Source organism: Lytechinus pictus, unplaced genomic scaffold, assembly GCF_037042905.1.
Source record: "Lytechinus pictus isolate F3 Inbred unplaced genomic scaffold, Lp3.0 scaffold_20, whole genome shotgun sequence".
In the NCBI taxonomy this organism is placed as follows: domain Eukaryota; kingdom Metazoa; phylum Echinodermata; class Echinoidea; order Temnopleuroida; family Toxopneustidae; genus Lytechinus; species Lytechinus pictus.
The window spans coordinates 2,303,347-2,327,367 of record NW_026974141.1 but is presented as its reverse complement, the minus strand read 5'-3'; the positions used below and the strand labels follow the sequence as shown (position 1 = coordinate 2,327,367).

The following is a 24,021-nucleotide window of genomic DNA, read 5'->3' as shown; positions in this document are numbered from 1 at the left end:
TATCTCCTCTTCATTTGTCACGTTCACTTTCCCTCTCTCACCCTTCACTCTCATTTAGTTTATTCTTTGCTTTATCTTGCCCTTTCTCTTTTATCCAAAACCTTATCTTTATATCATCCTTCTAATATTAATAACTCACTTTTTTCCATTCATTGATCAAATTTGAATGATACATACATAACACATAACAGAAATATTCATACACTATTACTGTTTTCCAATTTGTTTTTTATTTAACCTTTATTCATTTCATAAGGCTTGGTGAAGATAATTATCATGAAGATCATATGATTGGTGGTGATGATGATGGTGAAGATGATGATGAAGATGATGATGATGAGTTGATGATGGTGATGATGGTGAAGATAATGATGGTGACGATGATGATTATGGTGATGATGGTGAAGTTGATAATAATGGTGATGATGAAGATGATGATAACTGATGGTGGAGATGAATATGAAAATGATGGCAACAATAACAGTTATCACAATAAAAAAATAACCAATGAATAATTTATTGGTTATTTTTGTTATTCCTTTGCACCACAAAAGGATATGGCTATATTTTAATACAGCTTTAGCTTAAGGAAAGTTCATTACAATATATGCATCCATATCCCTACACAGATGGTACCTTTCTGATTTAAAGATAAATACCAGTTGTGGTAACGATCTAAAAATGAGTTCGAACAGAATCAAATGAAATGATTTGCTGGTCTGTGATCAGCTGCACAGACATTATCATGCCCCATGAATACATCATCTCTCATCTGATTGGTCAGTTTCAATGGATTATGCTTTTTTTCTTCACATGACTCCATATCTTTCACCTTTCATCATCACCATGCCAATCTGCTGAACTATGACTGGTTGGCAGATCATCATCTTGCTCGCATGCACTCGTCATCTTGCATCTGATTGGTCAGTTCCACCTGATCATGTTTTGATGGCATGTGACTTGCTGATCTTTGATTGGTTAGCGGAACTGCCCCTTCCATCTGATAGGTCAGTTCCAATTGATATTTTCATGCCACTACTTGCCAATCACCGACAGGTTAGCATGACATAATCATTTGCCCATGAGTACACTTCGCATCTGATCGGTCAGTGCCATCTGATCATGTTTTGATGGCACGACTTGCTGATCTTTGATTGGTTGCCTGAACATCATCCATGCCCCTACGCGGTCAGCATCTTGCATCTGATTGGTCAATTCCCACCGATCATGCTCTCGTGTCATGACTTCCCTTTTTTCTTCCCCTTCTTTTTGTCTTTCATCACCACCATACCAACCTGCTGGTCCGTGATTGGCTTATTAATCACAAGCACCCTACCTAGCGATGCCATCTCGGCCACGGTTCCTTTCACCAACATTCCTCCCTCATCCGTCATAAGCATAATCAGATTTTTGTCCTTTGCGTTCTCTTCTTCTAAGCTATCAATATATGTTTTGGCTGCTTGTACAGCTTGCTTTGAAGGGGATTGAGTTCTTTGTGACTTTGCTAGTCTCTTTGCAGGTGTTTTCTTTTTGTTTTCTGAGTCTTGCACGCGAGTTACACCACGAGTCACAGCCCGTCCTGGTGTCATGATCGGCGTACGTGGCTTCTTTCCCGCTTCTGCTTCTGTCACTTTCTTATCTGGTACCTGTAAGGAGATCAAATCATTTGAAGATCAAATCATTTGAAATAAATCATTACAAAATCACAATGACCCATCCACATACTCCTGCAGGAATTTATCAGCCTTTTCCGTGATTGAAGAAGTTACAAAATTCAGATTTTGTGTACCAGTTAGTCATCACAATCTTTGACTTGCAGAGAATATCTGACTTAGGTAGGTACTTGACACCTTTTGAATAATCTGGGGGGCCGTTTCATAAAGCTGTTCGTAAGTTAAGAGCGACTTTAGGAACAACTGGTGATCCTTTCTCATGGTAAATGATATTCACCATTAAATGTTCATTGGTGATTACTTAGTGCGAAAGAAAGGTTCACCAGTCATTTTTATACTCGCTTTACTTACAAACAGCTTTATGAAACATCCCTCTGGTCTAAAAAGAACAATTATTCAAGTTAAGAAATAAAGTTTGAAACAAATTCACAATTATGCGATCATTGTCATTTTTTTATCATCAAAATCAATTTGTTTCATGCTGGTTATGTGTCACAGAGAAATTTGATTTAAAAAAATATACAGAAAAGTTATAAATACAGAAACGCACAAGAAAATATTCCATGCCAAATCGTACAACATCAGTACAAAATGTGCTTTATTACATGAATAATAGCATAATTCAGACTTTATGCATATATTTTGATAGTATAAATCAATACCAATTGATTATTTTTTTGAGGAACTACACACAATATTGATGGTAATGTCTGCTGTAGTAGAAACTCCCAATGTAAAATCTGAAATTCTATGTGAAAATGGATGTGCAATTACCTTTTCAGAGCTCACGATGGTCTTCACATCAAGGTTTGTATTCTCAGAGAAAAGCCAGGATAGTCTTTCCACCTTCTTCCTCTTCTTTTCTTCCTCTTTCTGCTTCTCTTCTTCCTTCCTCTTCGTCTCTTCCTCCTCCTTCCTCTCCTCTTCCATTCTCCGCTGCTCCTCCTTCAATCTTTCCTCTGCTCTCCTCCTCTGTTCTTCCTCCCCTCTCCTCTTCGCCTCCTCCGCCTTTTCTACCTTCTCTCTTTCCATCCGATCCTTCACTTCCTCCTCCTCTTCTTTCGTCAGAACCTGGAACTTCTCCAGAGCGGTGACGAGTCCCGAGGCCGAGTCGGCTCTTTCGATTTGTTCGATAAAGTGTCTGATAGGCTCTTTGAGGGTCGACATATTGGCTTCCACGACCTGGGCGAGCTGTTGCATGGTGTCTAGCAGTTGCTCATGAATGATTTTCTTTCCTGTTGAATAAAAAAAAAGAGTCAGAAAATTGAGGCTCTGTCACATACTGCTAACCACCATAAGGACCAACTTGACTGAACCATAAAATGATAAAACAATGGTATTTCCACATGTTCTGGGAGGAAAGAAATTTTTTTTTACAGAAGAATGAGGAAAAATTCGAATATTATTTCATATAATAAAATACAAATCTAAAGAAATAGTGAGTGAAGGACATCATCGACTCTCTCATTTGCATATCACTGAGTTGTGCATATAACTGTTTTGTGAAAAATAAGCAAAATTTTAAAATGTCATAACTTTCTTATTTTATATCCAATTTGATGAAATTTTCAGCATTAATGCTTATTGATATTTCTCTCTTGATTCAAATCAACATCTTTCTGGGGTGGAATTGACCTTTAACAGGGGCCGCAGAACGGTTTTCAAAGTGGGGGGGCTGACCATGCAAAAAATCACAATCATATGGCCATTTTAACGTTTTTGTACACGGTTTTGGAAAATAGTGGGGGGGCTGAAGCTCCCCAGCCCCCCCCCCCCCCCGCTTCCAAAGCGCCTGTTTAATAATCAACTTGAGTTTGTAACTTTGTCATGTATAGGGAGCCTTAACTACAAACTTTACTTACTTGGTCTCCCAAACCATTTTTTTTTTTACTTTGTTCTTTGAATATCATTGTATATTTATCTTGCTTTTAAAAATAGTTGAATTAAATAAATAAATAAATGACATTTGTTATCATAACAAGACTTTATGAAACAGGACTTGGATTGCCCAAAGGATCCTCCTCTTTCTTATCACTCTACCAATACACCTGCAAGCTTTTTGTATTACCTGTGGCAAGTTTATAGATGCGGTTTTTCTCCTCCGACAACTCGAACGGCGCCCTCGACGTGATGGGGACATTGAAGAACTTGTAAACAGAGGCGAGATGGACGCAGTAATAGCCCGCCCTCCCGGCGATACAGGAGCAGACGCCGAATTCGGTGTTGACCGTCAAGACTCCAAAGAGATTTTTATTCCTCGGGTTGACGTGGTATTCAGTTGGGCTTAGCTGTCATAGGAACGATTAGAATGATAAGGAGAATAATAATGATATTGGATATCAAACCGCATGATATAGCAAGGTTAAAAATCCAAGAAAAATATGAATCTTACTTAACCCATTGTCTACTGGAACCTGGTGGTTCCTTTACAAAGCCAATGGGTTTTACATAATTTAGTAGTCAAGGGTGAAAAGAAACATGAATTGAGAATCAAGAGATAAGGATAATGACCAACGCTTATCTTCCAGCTCAATTGTTGGTAGCGAATTACTACTGAGACACTTCAATATATCGCATGGTTCGCATAATGTCACATTTTAAGTGTTAAAGATTAAGGCTGTGATGAAAACAAAGCAAAAATGAAACAACCAAGAAAGATGATGAAGATGATGATGAAGATGATGATGTGATGAAAATGGTAATGATGATGATGCTGAAGAGTATGATGATGATGATGTAAATCTTGTTAATCAGTTTACACAACTGAAGGGGCTACCCTGGTAAGGAAAGTGATGATGATGATGATAATGCTGCTGCTGCTGATAATGATGATGATAGAGGTGATGATGATGAATAGCATATAGCACCATTTACATGTGAAGAACAGTTAAGGGGCACTGAAGACCCCTTGAATGACTACATGGGTTAAAAAAAAAAATGGACTTAGAAAATTGCCTGCTTTGGCACTCCGTAGATGGGAGTCACATGACCTTACCTGAGTGATGCCAGTCTTGGTTATGTAAGGATCTAGGAAGATTGGGGTAAATGAGAGGTCACTGGGGTCATTCTTACACCCCTCCTCCAAGTTTGTCTGGTATGCTCTGTCAACTCCATTCAGAAGAAAATGAGTCATCTAAAGAAAAGAAGTAAATTGTGTAATTACAGTTATGTCACTCAACTACACTGTTTGGATATTATAGTTAACATGGACATCATCAGCATCATCATCATCATCACCACCACCATCACTACCACCATCATCACAGTAACACCACCATATTTATCATCATCATCATCATGGCACTCATCGCTGCCACCACCAAAACCACCACTACTCCATTGTCATCAACACCACCACCACCACCGCCATCATCATCATCATCATCATCATCATCATCCTCATCATCATCATCATCATCATAATCCAATCACCACCACCGCCACCATCGTTATCATCTTCATCACCATCATCCTCCTCCTCCACCTCCTCATTATCATCATCATCATCATCACTACCACCTCCACCACCACCACCAGCATCACAACCATCACCACCCCTATTCTTACCTGTAATATGTTGAAGTGTCTTCCCTTCATCAGAACCCTGTCTCTCATACAGTTCATGACCTTCTGCCAGGGGCAAGACCCCACGCCCATCGTGTGGATGGGATGGTTATCGGGTAGCATCCACTCGTTCCATCGGTTCACGATACCAGCTATCACAAACGGGGCAAACTCCCTGTACCTGTAAACAATTGCAATAAATACCATAGTATGAAACACAGACAAAGGAAACTGTGGTAGGATGAAACTGACAATTCTATTAAAACATACAGTCCATAATGGTAACAATGATGTTCATTCTCCCATTCCTATGTGCCTTATAATAATTGCAACTGATAGATAGTGCAATACAAGTCGGCCGTCAGATGGTAAAACAGTCTAACTCGAAAATTTGACTTTTTGAGGTAAATTCATTTTCCTTGTAATGTGAGGGCGCTCTTTCCAATGGTGCTATGGAGAAAATCCCATCATGTCTTGATTTAGAGATAATTTCCACTATCTTGGTACTTTTTTGTATTTTTCCTTCAGATTTGATGGTAAAATGGTCTATCTTTGAGTTAGCCCATTGTTGGTAATATTGTTTGGAGGTAAAACGAGCTATCTTTTACATAAACCTTTTAACCTTCTTAATTGAGATTTTTTAATCATCGCTGTCAGATGGTAAAATGGTCTATCTTCGAGTTAGACCAGTTTACCGCCACGTCACACGGCCGTCAGATGGTAAAACGGTCTATATCGAAAATCGCTGAAGAATGTTGTGCATTGGGGTGAGATGGTAAAATGGTCTATCTAGAAGATAGACCATTTTACCATCTTATGATGTGTAGTATGAGTGTATACATGTCCTGTGGTTAAACAGTCTATCTACACAAAAATCTCATTTATTTCATAATTAAAACCACAAATAGGCTAAAAATTCTTCAGTTATTAGAGTTTATTGTGCTTCTTCTTTTCCCATTGCTAAAAATGCATTATTTCTGTCTCATAAAAAAGCTCATACCTCTAAACTTTAAAGTCATTTTTCTCAGAACAGCGATTTTCAAGATAGACCGTTTTACCATCTGACGGCCGAACTGCATTCTATAGGTAAATTTGCCTAACTTAAATTTCTCAGAACCACAGATATCTGTTCCATATTAAGCAAAAGTTTACTTACCAGCAGCAAATATAAAAGGACTTAGCATAACCTGGTCCGAAAATTTTCTTTGATTTGGTCAATCACATGTTAAATGGAGAGTCAGCTTTACACAGACTTAACTGTACGATCATTTTTAATATAAGGACATAAATATCCGCACGAATATTTAAAAAATAAAGTAAATAAACTACCATGGTAACAATGGTCAAAAGCACATCAAAATCAAGGATTCCATTGATGTTATCAATTGACGCCAAAGTTACTAGAATTTGCATGCACCATGGTCCAGGGCCCCATCTTACAAAGAGTTACGACTGATCCAATCAATCGTAACTCTATTGAAATCCATCAGTGTCATAATTTTTCTACAGGAAATTTGCAAAATGTCCTTTGTAAACAAAGAGGAAAACACCAAATTGTCAAGAAAACAATAAATTTATGAATATACATATCTAGAAAATATTTTGAACAAACATGCATTAATAAGATGCTGACGTTGCTGGCTTTCCATAGTTACGATTGATCGGATCAATCGTAACTCTTTGTAAGACAGGGCCCTGATCTAATCAGAGCTGAGGCACATTAACTAAGCATAATGCGGAAACTGTCATGTAGTTTTACCAGCACGCTAGGTCATATCCGGATTGTACGCCCTATCCATTATACCATGATACTAACACGAAGCACTCATCTAGGAGAAATAACTTATTAAACCTGTTTCTTACGTTTTATTGACCTCACTGTTGAGGATCTGGACATGTATGCTGTTTAGCTCTTCAGCTGACTGGCTGTTTACCAAGTCCTTGACGAAACCAAAGATGGCAGCGTGGTGCTTGGTCTGGATCCGTCTCTTCGGATCAGCCATCCATCTCCACGTCATCGTGATTAGATGGTAGGGACTGATCAGGACATTGGCATTGGGAAAGGTCGCTTGGACGACCTCGAGCTTGAAGTGCTCCTCATCAGTCAAGAAGAACGATGGCCCATCTCGTCCTCTGCATCCAAAGGCATCATCAGGAATGAGCATCTTGAAGAGTTCTAAGCCCTGTGTGATGAAGACCTGGTCCATGGACGACAGGACCAGGAACCCTAGAGGAATCCCTCCAGCGTTGGTTGGGACCATGAAGGACACCACGTAGCACATGACCTGGCCAAAGCTCTGGTACGTCCCGTCGAGGATACAGAGTTCCCCTGCTGCGGGGAGATTCCCATGGGCCCGTCTCATGAGCGGGGTACAGATCGCGATGATCATATCGTCCCTGTCGCCTGTGATCCTCGCAAGGTGTGCATGAGCGGGGTGAACCTCGTTGACATGCTTCGATATCAGCTGCTCCAAGTCTTCATAGAGTTCCTTCAGGTTCACCAGGTTCTTCCGCTTCAGGTTCTTACCACGGATACGTGTTCTGAAGCCATGTGCAAAAAAGTCTTTAGAATCTTCTTCCTCCTCCTCCAATATTTCTTCTTCGGCAAACGTCTCGGATTCTTGGTTTGAATTATTCAAGGTGGTGCTACTGAGGAGGCCGGAGCTGGCCATGACCGAAGACGTCTCCATGAAAATGATTCCCGAGTTTGAATTGTCCTTGATCACATCTGCTTCTATAACTCTGTTCCCTTTGGATATAAAAAAAATGGAGATTGAACAACTTGCATGCTTTAAAAGTAAATTTTTTTTTTTAAAACTTCACTAATGAAAAGGTATTTATTCCATTCTTTCAAGACTTCATAGAAAATCTGCCTGAGTATACAACTAACATTTTCTTGCTTTACAGTTTATGGGTAATATATTTGGATGAAACTAAAAATTGCTATTATTTTGAAAATTAAAATAAATATTGCAATACTTGAAAATAGATAAAAATATGACAGTTTGACATCTTGCCATAGGACGATTCCATGTTGGGAAATGAACATACAACCCTCTCAATACAACGCAAGAGTCAGGACAGATACACCATAACATATGTGACCTGTTAATGAATATCTACAGTAAATAGCGTAGAAAATTTCATTTGATTATGGCCTTATTTCCCCCTATTGCAGCTCCAACAGCCCCTGAATATCATTGTGTTGGTGCAAGAATGCCCTTCACACCACACTTCTGCACACCTCGTCGGTGCAGAAACGCCCTTGCGCAATGTCCTTATGCGTGCTACTAAGGGCGTTTCTGCATGCATGCAATGTGCGTAAGTGTGGTGCTAAGGGCGTTCCTGTACTGACATGACAATATCCTCAAAACTTGTTTCTTTAGGGAAACCATTCTCATCAAACTAACTATAAATCAGCCACAAGTATTTTCCAGAATTTACAATCCACAATAATTTCTATACCCCATTGATTTGTTATGGACTGAAAAAGAAGTCTAGTAAACCAGTATGGACAAACTGTATATGGTGTAATGGTCTAATGGTAAGGAATTAGCCCCAATTAGATCAATAGTGACATGAATAACAAAAACAAATAGCCCTTTCAAATGATTAATCAATTTTTGATTGTAACAATATCTATGGATCAAGTTCAAACTGTTACCTCCAACATCAAGTTTCATGCGCTTCGTTTGAGGGATATCTCCCTCCCCTTCATCCCCCTCCATGATGACCTCGGTGCCGAGACCATTGGGGAGTCCACCGTTGGTAAGTCCACCGGTAGAGGACACCCCTAGGGTTGTGGCACCCAAGGTAGCAGGGGTGCTAGTCTGGACCACGCCCGCGCTGCGTTGCTTGGCGGACTTGACTGGTTTCATCAGGTGGGGTTTCCTCTCTCTGATCATGCGATAGAAAATCCTAGGGATGTCAAAGAAAATACCTTTCAGGGTTCCCATCTTTTCAAGAAAACAAAATTCCCTGATGAAGTTTAAAAATTCCCTGAAAATTATGTAGACCCATTCCCAGTATCGCATGTTTTCTAAGGTGTTGCAGTGAATTACATGTATTTTCAGTATAAAAACAACAATGTAAAACCAGTCATTTAATGGATGTTGCTTTGATATGCAACAAAAAATAACAGAGTCTGACTGACTACCGTGCTTTTGACTTTTGAACCATTAAAAATTCCCTTATTTGAGGCATTTTCCCCTGATTTGAGGTAATTTTTTATCAACTTCCCTGATTTTTCCCTGACTGGAAAAAAGTAAAATGATTTCCCTGATGGGCTGGGAGCCCTGACCTTTGGTGTTCATACAAACTTTTGTATCAGTGGCTAATGGGTCAGAATAAGTAATATTGTACAGTTGCGATTTTTTTTGCAAATCATCAAAGGGTGGACCCCCCTCATTTCCATTTATGCTCAATATTATACTGTTGGTTTTTTTTTACGAAGTAAGAATGCTCGTCTGTAAAATTGTACTTGATTTGTATTACTTTATATTACTTTGTATTATGTTTTGAATGGAAATGGAATAAAAAATTGAATTGAATTGAAAAAAGGGGAAGTTTGATTATATATCTGGCATAGGGGTCTTTGGTGAAAATTTTTCATAGGAATATCTTTATGCAAGGACATATCATTATTGTAAAATATGAACTTTTTCTACCAACAGCATTTACAGAAGTATAGTGAAATAACAGTTAGAATGACTGCACAACCCTCTTATTTGTACTGTCTTATAAGATTTGATATTTACAGAGACAAATGCAAATACCATAAGCAGATTAACAATGTTGTTTTGTCTATAGTCATTTAATACAAATAGAAGCTGTTTTGCTGCATTGATAATACACTCATCAAGCTTTCTTCTATATTCCTAATTTGAGTTTTAAGCATCCTTATCAAGTATTTCAATGTAATGCAAATTTTGAATGGCTCAGCACAAATGGTACCAATGTTGGAAGGATTTAGACTCGATTTTCCCAAATATTATACCATTATCCTAACACAAAGCAGTGAAAAGCATTAACAAACCTATATACATAAGCCAGATCCAGATTGTATGCCCTATCTACTACATTATTATACTAACACGGAGCGGCGAAAAGCATTAACAAACCTGTATACATAAGCCATATCCGGATTGTACGCCCTGTCCATAACCATCCTCTCATAGTCTATTCCGTACTCCGCCCAGCGCTTCCACTGGAAGAAACTCCATGCTGTGAGGGCGCTATGACCTGCTTTGAAGAGATCCGTGTAGAACTCCTCCATCGTCTTGTCCACGGGACGAAAGCGAAGCGCGTACTTGCTCTTCGTCTCGTGGTTGTGGATGTGTGTGATCGAGATCATGGCCGGGTAGTCGGGCATATGGACGTCTCGATTCCTGTTAAGATAGACAAAGAATAATAATTAAGAAATAAATAACAAAAATACAAATAATATATAATAATAAAAATTAAATGAATTTAAGAATAAATGCCAGTTGTGGTAAAAATCTAAAAATCCTTTGAACAAGATCCAATAAAATGACCATCCAAGTGTTTGTATGTACACATTAAAAAAGCATGGCACTTCAGCAAAATAATACACTGTCCCATATGTACTTGTTTGTGTTGGCTATTTTCAGTGTGATCATTTCCCAGCTTAGATATCATGATTTCAACAGAGTTAGATTTTGAAGTTAACGAAATCTAGATCTACGTTGATATGGTGACAATTCATTTTGATTTTAAAGGCTTTCTCATGAAATCTGTGTATGCTGCAAGCACAAGTTCTGTCGATAATATGAATTTTATATTGCTAAGCAATATGCATGTGGTTTTTAAATTATAACAACATTTACAAGATAAATTTAGTATTTATTATATCCCTCATTAAAGGAAACACATATTTCCATTTTGTTTTCCTGTTCACTCCAAGCTACCTTTTGAATGGAACCCAATACTGCCTTCCACTGACAAAAGGAAGCAACTCTTGATTATTTCCATGATTTGGGATATTTTCTGCAGGCTCTACATAATACGATAGTAATTTGAGTCACATAGCCCCCAATTTCTAAAATATAGATGTTTCAAAAGCAAGTAAATTTCCACATAAAAAAATGACACAATTTCCTCATTTACAAAAAAGTAAATCATTGTTTCTTTGCTCATTGCCGAGTTGCTTCCTTTTGTCAGAGGACAGTAAAATAACTTATGGGGGCAATTTTCAACATTTTGGTGCTTAAATTCCCCTCAGCCCGTATGCATCCCCCACATCTTGCACCACCTACCTACTGAGACGATTCTTTGAGATTTCCTTGATGTAAACCCTGATGGCAATATTCAGCTTGGCTTGGCATCCGGTATGCTGGGGACCACGCCAAGCACTGCTCCGATCGGTTAAAGATCTTTTCGGTGTTTCACCTTTCTTCCTTGGAATGATGTTGTGCTGGCACTTCAGGTGTCTCTGAAAGATTAGTAAGAAAATTTGTTTTACTTTAACAATATTAATGCCCTAAGCACATTTCGAATTTTGTTACCATACAGATATTCAATTTTTTTTCTTCAGATTTTTAGTGTTAACAATTTTTCTGTAGGGCACATTTCTATAATACAGCATGAATGGAACTAATAAAAAACAATTAAAAAAACACAAAAATCTTGATGGCCAATGAGAGAGGTCCTGAGGTCAATTAAAAGGGCATTCTTGGCTATAGCTTTGATGGATCTTGTATTAATTCAAGCCTTGATAATGAAATATTGGCTCAATAAACAGGGCTTATGTGGGGGCGTCGTGGTCTAGTGGTTATGACTCTCGTCTTTCAATCTAAGGGACTTGGGTTCGATTCCCAGCCATGGCGTGTTTTCCTTCAGCAAGAAATTTACCCATATTGTGCTGCACTCAATCCAGGTGAGGTGAATGGGTGCACGGCAGGAAGAAATTCCTCGAACGCCAGAGCGCCTGTAGGCACAGGGAATTATTTTGCTTAACAAATTTGAATAGCATTTTTGGTCATAAGAGAAAAGCTCTTGACTAAGTAATGTAAAAATATGCTATACAAAAGAATTTATGCAAAGCATTCTTTCAAAAATAGGGAGCAAATTGCAATGCGATACCAGGAAAATAATTCCCTGAGGCAGCATGGCTATAGCCGGGATAATAATAAAAACATTATTGTAATGTACAGTTGAGTATATACATATAGAAATTGCACAATATAAATGTAGTTTATAAAAAACAAATAGAAATATGCATTGCTGCACAACACAATCTATTTAGTTACTGTCAGCTGTAATCCCAGTTTTGACTAGCTTTAATAGTTTGGGGACAGCCATCCAATGAGCTATTAAATTGCATCAAATCTGGCATCATATAAATGAAAATTAAATTGCCTGTTTCTAAGAATTCAAAGGTCGTTATTATGATGCAAAGTTATCACAATCAAAGGTCCTTATAAAACGGACCTGAGATTTGGAAGGAAATGTTATAAATTAGTTATAATACTAGTAGCTCAAAATGAAATTTCCATTCTTACTTGGTAAAGAATGCGGACAGCCTTCGATTTGCGATTGCCACGTCCAACCCGATACTGGGTATAGCTGACCTTCTGGTATTCCTCGATCCATCTATCCATCTCCTTTTCAGTCTTGATGGGTAAACGAAAACCGATCTTAAACTGGTCTGGCTTATCTGGATCTGGAATCTCGATGGCGCAGATGTGGTAGTCGTAGTCCTTTGGGAGTAATGCCTGGGGTTTCAGTCAAAAAAGGAAATATGACATAGTTCACCAACATCATTCAAATTAAGCATACTTTTTTCAATTTTTCCTCTCATTTTACTCTTTCCAATAAGATTGCTTCTTATCGCGGAAAACGGACGGAATTCACGGAAACAGCCTTTCGAAAAAGAAAGTGGCTTTCTAAACGGAAAATCACAGAAAACATATTTTTCCTCAAAATGCACAGAACAGCAACAGAAATCACTCCAAAATCTCAACAAAATACGAATCATGACAATCCAAACATCCTGACTGCCCTCGACTCCATCACTCGATTGTATAAAAAACATTTATAAGCGCAAGCTCAATTTAGCGACCAAAACAAGTACCAAATAACGTAGAAGCAATACGGCTGTGTGTTGCTGCCCTCTACGTTCGAAGATGTAAAAGCACGAAATCCAAAATGGTGGATAGGTGACAGTTGTTGACTACTCAGAAGATGTCCAAAAAGCCCCCAAATCATCAATAAAATTTCATCAAACCCTAAAGAATGCTAATAACGTGAAAGGTGAGGATGTATTCATGCTAAATATGTTTTTCACAATATGTTATGTACTCATTTAGATTCAATGAACACAAATCCTTTAAAGCATTGTGGGTACAGTGGCAGATACAAATTTTGACCAGCGCGAGTATTGTGACATCGCTAATCAATGCAATGCGTATGGATTATCTATGTAATGAACGGAATTGTCACTTATTAATAAAATGTTCTTTAGTCGATAGTTGACAATATCGGTAAGATACTTTTAGCGATATATCGACGGAGAATTTTCGTACCGATAACAGCACAATAATACAATAGTTATTCTGAACCTGAAATGAAATAATTCAATTTGTTTATATCATTAGAAAATTTGCAAACTGCTGGTTTTTTTTTTATCAACATACATCAGTGTGGTAGCCTTCAGTTGATAAATTCATTAATAGCTCCACATCATACATTGGAAAATCTCCTGAATGATTCTCACCCAAATTTGAGGATGATCCTTATCAACATCCTTCAGAGGCCCTTTGCAGGCTGATGACATCCTCATGGAAAGATGACTCTCACCATGGTAACCCCCAATCTCTCCTTCTCCTGCAGTGAAAACTCTTGGAGTTGGTTTCTGGTTCTGATCAGTTCCTCTCAATTCTAAATTGCTTTCTGCATCCATCTCCCAGTTGCCCTCAAGAATGTTGTCGCTGCTGCTTGCAGGAATATCAGTAGGTGATACTGTCCTCTGGCTTTGTTGAATGCTACCACTGGAGCCTTGTGCTTCATCAGGTGTACCTATACCCTCCTTCAAGGTCTGGAGAATGATGTCTTCGCTGCTTAAAGGGTTGTCTGCAGTCATCGCTGTGGCGTTACATGTTTCTCCATTAGGAGGATCTGTGCCATTGGTTAGCTCTTGATTAATCGTGGCCATAGTTTCTCTAAAAGGGGTATCAATCAAAATTAAATATATTGATAACTAGAAATTTGACGTGTTCAAAGGACACAGATGCCCCCGCTTAACGGGATCAGAAATTCATTCAATATGATTGAACTTAATATCGTGCAGAAACCAATATGCATATATAGTGCGTCCCAGAAAAAATGAAACCGAGATTAAGTGATGATTTATCATAACTTAATCACAAATAAAATAGACAAATGACCTACCAATGTAAAGCTTTGAATCTCCTCTTTCATCTGATATTACTTAGATTATTCCTCATTCATGCATGAGTGAGCAAAAACAATTTGAAGAAAGGATACCAAAAACTCATTTGGCGGGGGGTATCTGAATTTCAAAAAGAAAATCACATGCCTAAAAAGTTAAATATCTGCTCTTTTATTTGATACCTCAATTACAGAAAATAGAAGTACGGATGACAATTGATTGATATAATTCATGGAAGTGAAATTCAGCAAGTTTTGGAATTTGGAGCCTGGTTGAGGTCTGTCCCCCCTCCCCCCAATCATGCCCATTACCATAGATAACTACTCATTTATTAAAGTGGTTGTTCTCGTCTCAGGCAAACAAGATAGATACGACTGCACTGGTAATCATAGAAGCTGGCCCTGGCTCAGCCTTAGTTTAAAGGGCCAAAGGGGAAGTTCACCCTGACGAAAACTTTGTTGGAAAAATAACAGAAAAAATAATAAAAAACATAGGTGAAGGTTTGAGGAAAATCCATTAAATATAAAGAAAGTTATTAGAAGATTAAGAGATTTAGGGCTAGATCTAGTTTAACTAAATCATGTAAAACAACTTCATTTCCGACATTTCTACAATATCAATTTCGCTACAACACTTACCGAATCATTTAGATCCTTCTGTGACTTCTCCTTGAAGTTTCTTTAAAAAAATATGTATATTTTCTTGATCTTTAGTGAAGATTTCACGGAGATAAAAATTGGTCAGCATGGATAACAATTTTTGCCTAAAGCGGGCGCGCGATTTATATTCATATCAAAGACACGACAAGGGAAAGACTAGGCACCTACACTATTTTACACGCAAATCGACGCAAGGCATTACGCGAAGTCCGTAAAGTGTCCAATCTTTTCATTGTATAGACTTTGGTATACCGTATTATTGACGTTCGTTAAAGCTTGTAGTACTGGTTTCGTTCCAGGCATGTGTATTTTTTTCAATTTTTTTTTATTACTAGTCATCGTTTTAAATTAATTGCAAAAAAGTGTTATCATCACCAATAGTAATCTTGAATTATGTTTTTGAAGGTATTTCATTTATTGGTGCCCATAATTAGTAAATTAATCATAAGAATTGCGCATTCAAAGAATTTAGACACAGTTATAAAATTACAGAGGAGCTGAATCAAGCCAGGTTGTGAAATTTATTAGCGCCACCAACGGGCTTCCTTGTATTTCCGTAGAAGAGACAAACGAAGTCACTTGCTAGGCCAAGGTAAGCGAAATTTGCTCTTTTTGTAATGAAATTATTTCCAACTCAGATGTATAATTTTTTTATGTATTGCTACTTACCGGAAAGAGCCCCGGTGTGTAGCGAGGAGTTTCGGCAAATATTTACTTCAGCAATGAAGCGATGTTTGCCGACTACTTCGAAATCCAGGGTCAAACACGGTCCCTTGTACTTGTACGAGGTTAGTATAGTAACCTCGTATTAGTGTGAGTGATCTAGATCTAGTTTTCCTTCTAAAAGTAAAACTTTTAGAAGGAAAGTAGAAATCTCGGGCAAGTCGGGGGGCGAAAATTTCAGTTTTTTTTTGCGGTACACGCACATAGACCTTATCGCAAATAGCGTCTGTCGCGTGAGGGCGTCTGTCATCGCAGAGGATCACGGGATGCGAAAGGGGGCAAACGCGGAATCGGCTTTCGGGAAGCCATACAACGCCATATGTTTTGTGTAGTGTCACTCAAAATCCAGGCTTTTTTTAAGTCTGATTTCTTCGTATTTAAATTATTTTGGATACTTGAATGTAGATTTATAGAACAATCTTTGTATCATGATTGCCCAGTGAAAGTATGAACTCAATACTCACCGTATTTTCGAAGTTTTCTGGGGCTAAACTTGGGAAGATTTTGTGGGAAAAGTGAGACGGTGATAGCGGGTCATTGCCGTTCGTCTTTAGAAAAATTAAAGAGCACGTCGATCGGTGATCCAAATTAGATAGCATATTTTTCCATTAAAGAATATTCATGAGAAACATAATGTAGACCATATATCTCCATATAAATTTAGCTAGCCAAGTTTTTTGTTATTTTGGGGGAAATATAGTCCTTTTTTTGCAAGTCGGGCTGTTTAGTTTGATCATGAAATTTCTATATAGGGGGTGCATGAGACAAATCTAAAGCCAAAAATAAGCTAGTATATATATATATATATATATATTTATATATACATAATAATAGGCCTATGACATGCAGAATACTATAAATCTGAATTTATTTAAATTTAAAACATTTTAAGTTTTAATAAAATTAAAAACATTTTATGATCCCGTATAGGCCCTATCCCTCAAACCTCTGTAATTTTATTTTGTCTGAAACTGGATATTTAATTCATATAAATGATATATATTCCATTCATTTGAAATAAATCTTATTTCAACATTTACATATTCAATTAATTTCATCGCATTCAGTCACTTCTCTTTCAGATCACCTTCCTCATTAAATTCTTTTTTCTTTTTTTTTTGCTTATTTTTCTATCAATATACTTTCATCTATTCTCATTTTTTTGTTATATTTCATTCATTATTTTGTCTATGCATGCCACTTATAAAACTTCAGAATGTCCGACCACGATCCTGAATAATTTGCAATAATATTATGTAGCCTATCTGTGGAGAGAAAAAGAAAACACAGCTCGGTTTATAGGCCTACTCTGAATAAAATCATGATTGAGATAATTATTTATGAAACATGTATTCTTGACTATCGATTTATATTACAAAAATATAACACTAGAATAAAGTAATCAAATCTACTGCAGAGTTTGTTTTATTGATCATCATTTTATTATTGCTTGGAATTCTGGGACCAGTTTCCTCCACTGCCTCGCCGACGTACCCCTGGGCCGAGAGTGCATGCCCGCTGTCCGTGCATACAATTCAAAGCACACAGCAGCTGCACAGCTCAAAATACGCACAGACAGTGCGCGAAAATGAAAGAAAATTGCACTTGTCTTCATAGAATCTGTAGTAATTCTTGCAGCTATAGACGGCACATATATCTCTGCCACCGATGATTAAGAAGAAAAGTAATGTTAGACTCTGGAACAAATATGACGAGGCGTTTACTGGAAGTTAGCAAAATGTTGGCTGCGGGCGTCGATCGTATTTTGATACACTATGGAAATCGTACACTTTATTGTCGGCTGCTTGCGCTCGCATGGTCGAATCCGGACAACAGCGGCGCTATTGCCCCCTTTGCGATCCCATGATCCTTTGCGTGAATCTATTTGCGATAAGGTCTATGAATGGGACACAATTCCTGGCTCAGCTCCGTGGTGGAGAGTAATTAGTAAGCACACGTAAGTAAACGATTTTTACTCTCTAGGAGCCTCCTGGCTTGGTGGAGCCAATGTACTTCAGCAGGACTGGCGTCATGAAAGTTTTGAAAAGATCCCCTGCTTAATTTTCGTCAGGGTGCAAAAGCGCATTAGCGCCAATGCCTGGCGATCTCCAACAAATTTACGCTTGCCCCACATGCACGTATCTGTGTATTGTCGAGTTGCTTTGCTGATGATTTTCGATCAGTATTATCACGTCTATCCATCTTTCAAAATATTTGACGTTCTTATAATATGTAAAAAAGTACAAGATAGGCCACAGGATCTATTTATGCGTAAATAAGATGCGGAATATGATATATAAACTATTTGTTCACCTGGTTTTTAAAGCCGACTTCTTTCCTGATCAAGTAGAAAATGGTACCGCTGAAGATACCGGTACCCAACGAACGTAGAGGGCCGGCAGTAGTGCAAACACCGGGAAAAAAATGAAGAAAAAAAAAAATAGATACGCCTATTCCGGAATTCCGATACATCCATCTCAGTGAGGGCAAAACTACTGATCTCACACGGTCAGATCAGAGGGCAAAAATCACAGAACATAATGTATGTGGCAAAATACTAATATGAATTTTCAGATCAGTGGGCAACCACTGATTGTATACTAGTATAATACAGATCAGTGGGCAAGGGGGGGGGGTGGGGCAAACCCCAACACCCAACATTCACCGACATTAACAAAAATAAAACAATAATTAATAATGAAAAAAAAATGTATAACATTGTTCTTAAAAATATGTAGCAATCAATATCAATTTTAAAGAATTTTTTAAAATTGTAAGAGTGGAATAAGCTCCTTTTGAAATAAAACCTTTGTCGAATGTCCAGTTTTGTAATGTTAAACATGATTGATAATGGAAATCAAACACGAAAATTGCTATAGCAAGTACATTTTACACCTTTTGTAATGTTTTTCCATAAAAAAATTTAAAAAGAAAACAAATGGATATTTTTTATTCTTCTTCTTAGTTAGGACAGTGACTTTTCATTGTTCTATTCCCAAAGGAGCTGAATCAATAAATATTATTAAAACTTGTAAAATTGTGTTATTTTCACCAAAATTTAAACAAATAATGCGAGCGCGAAGCGCGAGCAGAATTTTTTTGTCTTTCCGACCTAAAAACTAGATATTCTAGGCACTTTTTGTAATCATGAACAAGATAGGTATATAACTAAATAATTGATGCGAGCACGAAGCGCGAGCGGGAAAAAAATTTACAGACCTAAAAATGGGGCACTCTATAAATGTTTTTGAAATCATGAAAAGGATGGATAATTTGGTTTCTTCCTACATTAATAATGCTACCTGGGTTCTGGGCATTCCAAATACATTTATTTTATCATGAAAGTCAATAATGGGAGCGTGAAGCGCTAGCTGAAAAAAAAACGATATTCGGATCTGAAGAAGGGTAAATTTATGCACTATGTAGCACTGTGTATAGGGAAATTGTGAAGTGGGTATGCATGGATCGCAATGAATAAATAGTTCGAGCGCGAGCTGATATTATTAGTATTATTTCGATCAAAGACGGGATATTTTAAGGACATAATGTCATCATATATGAAAATGATGACTATAATCTTCCTATTCCTCTTCCTCATGAGCTTGAACTTGTCGATATTCCAATCTGAAAAAGGGGACAATTAGGAATTCGTGGATATACAGAGTGAGTCAGAAAAAATGTCCCACTTTTGTAAAGTTGAATTGTTTAAAATATGAATATTTAATCATTAGTTTCATGATATGTCTTGATAGAGGTATCCTCCAAGTACATTCAGGTACCATTTTCATTTGATCCCGTGCACGCATGACTGAACATCGGACAATCTTTAGAAGACTGTCAGATCTCACTTGCGCCAAGTTACTGGGTGATGAATAAAACAGTGCTTTAGACAAAGACAGTCAGACAGACAGACTGGCATGCTCTCTCACACACACACATACACCCTCACAAACACACAAACACACACAACACACATGGTAATAACTGGTTCATAATTTTCTCTTTTCTGATTAAGCATTGATTTTTAGCAAGATCGCTGAATGTTTAAGTGGCAATTCCCGACAATCTTTCCCCTTAAAACACATTCACTACCACCATCATATCATCATCATCATCCTCATTGTCATCATCTTGATCTTGATCTTCATCTTCATCATCATCATCAAGTGCACATAAATCCAATATGCTGATTATGTCTTTTGTTGGTTAACAATGAAAATTTACAATGGATGTCTGTGCTTTTGTTGCACTTGCCTATTAAAGGGCTTGCCTGATTTGGCAGCAGTCACTTGAGCCTCTTTTTACAGTAGCAAAAGTATATATACACGAATCATGGTTCGTCCTCAATTCACACCACAACATAGGTCATTTATGGTCACCGAGTATATGCAAGGACGGACTGTCTTTGTTCAAAAGAGTGTTTTATTCCCCACCCTGTAACTTGGCGCAAGTGAGATCTGACAGTCTTCTAAAGATTGTCCGTTGTTCAGTCATGCGTGCAGGGGATCAAATGAAAAAGGTACCTGAATGTACTGGGAGGATACCTCTATCAAGACATATCATGAAACTTATGATTAAATATTCATATTTTAAACAATTCAACTTTACAAAAGTGGGACATTTTTCTAACTCACTCTGTATATCATTATCTTATTTATCAATCTAATAATTAACCTAATGAGAGCGCGAAATTTGTTGATATTAAAGGACAAGTCCACCCCCACGAAAAGTTGATTTGAATAAAAGGAGAAAATCCAACAAGCATAACACTGACATAGGCGGATCCAGGGGGGCCTGAGGGGCCCGCCGCCCCTATTGGCGAATTATAAAAAAAAGAAAAAAAGGGGAAAGAGAAAAAAAAGAAAAAGAAGGGAAAAGAGAGGAGAAACAAAAGGGGGAACATAAAAGGAGGAAGACGAGTGAATAAAATAAGATGAGGGGAAGACTTGGAAAATAATAATAAAAAAATCCTATATGTCACTTTATAAATATTTCGCTCGCGCTTCGCGCTCGCATTTCCTTTTAGGTGGTTTACATGTCTTGTTTAATAAGGAGCTTATAATATCAAATTTTGAAGTCAATATACAAAACATTTCAGCTCGGAAATCGAACTTTTATTTTTTGTTTGATTTACAATTTTTTTTTTAAGTGCTTTGTAAAAATTTCTGTTTTGTGGTCTGAATATTAACATTTTCTGCTCGCAAAAATTTGATTTGTCAAGTACCTATTATTTTCCTGTATTCCATAAGGTTCTCAAAATATTCCTATTCAGGTCAGATTGTCAACACGTATCAGCTAGCGCTGCACGCTCGCATTTGTTTATCAAAATTACGGCTCGCGATTTGCGCTCGCATTGATTGTTGAAAATAAATAGCACATGCATCTTATTCATAATTACAAAAGTGCTTTAAATGTCCAGTTTTCAGGCCATAAAATTAACAGATTTCACGCTCTCATTACTCTTATTAGATTAATAAATAAGATATTAATATAATAATCAAATTGTCCCTTTTTCAGAATGGAATATCGACAAGTTTCATCTCGCGCTTAGGAGGGAAATAGGAAGGTAGTTATCATTCACACATGATGACATAATGTTCTTAGAATGTCTCGGTCCTATATGTCAAAATTCAAAATGATAATAATGAAACATATCAGCTCTTTTGTAGCAGTGATCCATATCCACTTCACCATTTTTCTACAGAGTGCTTGAAATACAGAGCTTAAATTGACCCCTTTTCAGATCGGAATATCAAATATTTTAAGCTCGCGCTTCGCGCTCGCTTTATTGATTTTCATGATTAAAAAGGTACTTTAGAATGCCCAGATTAGATAGGTCGCCACACGCGTGCGCATGTTTATTCAGATACGCAGCTTGTTCTCTATTTAACAGTTTAAATCATTATCCAGTGCAGTATCAAAAATTTTCTGCTCGCGCTATGCGCTCGCATTATTAATGTAGGAAGATTTCCAATTACTCATCCTTTTCATGATTTACAAAACATTTATAGAGTGTCCCATTTTTAGGCGTAAATGTCAATTTTTTTCGCTCGCGCTTTGGGCTCGCATCAATATTGTTTAGTTATATACTTATTCTTTTCACGATTACAAAACGGTGCTTAGAATTTCCATTCTTCAGGTAAAAATGTCAAAATTTTCAGCTCGGGGTTCGCGCTAGAATTATTTGATTGTTAAAAGAATTATGTAACTTCTTCATGGCTAACTGCACGCAGCTGTTAACAGATCCTTTTTTTTTATCACATCAAAACGTATATTAATTATTTAGTTGGATACACATCTCGTTTAGGATCACAAACATTGCCCAGAATGTTTAAATTTTTGGACATAATATATGACATGAAAAATAATTTAAAAAATAGCTTCGCGCTTGCACTTTTTTTAAAAGGCTTATGAGATTATTATATATTTATGTTGATTTATAAGATAAAAGCTTATGTGGCTTTTAGGACTACCCCTTCTAAGAAACAAACAAAAATCAACATCGAGGGGCCGATCGGGGAAAATGTGGCTGAAATAAAATCCAGCCCCCCTATTGGCAAAGGCTGGATCCGTCCCTGACTGAAGATTTTCATCAAAAGTAATGACATTTTAAAGTTTCGCTTATTTCACAAATTTAAACAGTTACGCACATCCTGGTTGGTATGCAAATGAGCAGACTGATGATGTCACTCACTCAATGTTTCTTTTGTATTTGATATGAAATATTAAAAATTATAATTTTCTTCTCATTGTCAAATGAAACAAAAATTTATTCCACCCTGAACATGTGGAATCACCATTATTTTAACAGTTTATGGTTGAGTAAACTTGGTCCTTATTGTCAAATCTGTAAACATTGAAATATTGTATAATTCAAGCAATAAAAAAACAAAAGAAATAGTGAGTGAGGGACATCATCGACACTCTCATTTGCATATAATTATCTTGTGAAAAATAAGCGAAACTTAAAATTTTCATAACTTTCTTCTTTTTCATCCGATTTTGATGAAAATTTCAGCGTTATGCTTGTTTGATTTTTCTCAATCGTTTCAAATCAACGATTTTCTGGGTGGACTTGATCTTTAAAAGGTCTGAAAGTTGACATTTTAAGCACTTTATATAGTATGAATAATTAAAGGATGCATGGGTTAATCTATTTTTTTTTAACCTCGAGCCGAAATTTTTGATCAACTTTCATGGAAAGGGTTTTAAAAGTAGTTTGTTAGAATTGATTTAGAGATATATACATATAACCTAACTCAACTGGATCAGCCTATGGAAAATGGGGTTAGCCATTTTCTTCTTTATTCATCGGCAGCTAAGATCTCTATGCCTATATGATGAAATTCCTGCGTAGTAGGCCCTACCTTAACAAAAATTGCAATGATAGATATTTTCATTGGTGGGCGATCGCCCCCCTTATTATTTGATTGTTAAATTTGATTGTTAAAATAATTATGTAACTTCTTCATGGCTAACTGCACGCAGCTGTTAACAGATCCTTTTTTTTTATCACATCAAAACGTATATTAATTATTTAGTTGGATACACATCTCGTTTAGGATCACAAACATTGCCCAGAATGTTTAAATTTTTGGACATAATATATGACATGAAAAATAATTTAAAAAATAGCTTCGCGCTTGCACTTTTTTTAAAAGGCTTATGAGATTATTATATATTTATGTTGATTTATAAGATAAAAGCTTATGTGGCTTTTAGGACTACCCCTTCTAAGAAACAAACAAAAATCAACATCGAGGGGCCGATCGGGGAAAATGTGGCTGAAATAAAATCCAGCCCCCCTATTGGCAAAGGCTGGATCCGTCCCTGACTGAAGATTTTCATCAAAAGTAATGACATTTTAAAGTTTCGCTTATTTCACAAATTTAAACAGTTACGCACATCCTGGTTGGTATGCAAATGAGCAGACTGATGATGTCACTCACTCAATGTTTCTTTTGTATTTGATATGAAATATTAAAAATTATAA

At 37.0% G+C, this 24,021-nt stretch overlaps 1 protein-coding gene across 2 annotated transcripts; it reads right to left on the bottom strand.

Moving 5' to 3' along the window:
• Positions 1-211: 211 nt before the first annotated feature.
• LOC129283098 (uncharacterized) lies at positions 212-18,411 on the bottom strand. 2 transcript variants are annotated; one of them, XM_064114811.1, is made up of 12 exons: positions 18,342-18,411; positions 13,972-14,416; positions 12,758-12,970; positions 11,513-11,688; positions 10,358-10,624; positions 8,902-9,155; positions 7,101-7,986; positions 5,241-5,418; positions 4,669-4,806; positions 3,742-3,961; positions 2,448-2,908; positions 212-1,646 (listed from the first exon to the last, which is right to left on the bottom strand). In XM_064114811.1, the coding sequence occupies exons 2-12, from the start codon at positions 14,407-14,409 to the stop codon at positions 1,239-1,241; spliced, it is 3,639 nt and encodes a 1,212-aa protein (XP_063970881.1). In that variant the 5' UTR covers positions 14,410-14,416; positions 18,342-18,411; the 3' UTR covers positions 212-1,238. The 2 variants fall into 2 exon arrangements, with proteins under 2 accessions (XP_063970881.1, XP_063970882.1); XM_064114812.1 differs by lacking the exon at positions 18,342-18,411 and adding an exon at positions 14,646-14,670.
• Positions 18,412-24,021: the final 5,610 nt, after the last annotated feature.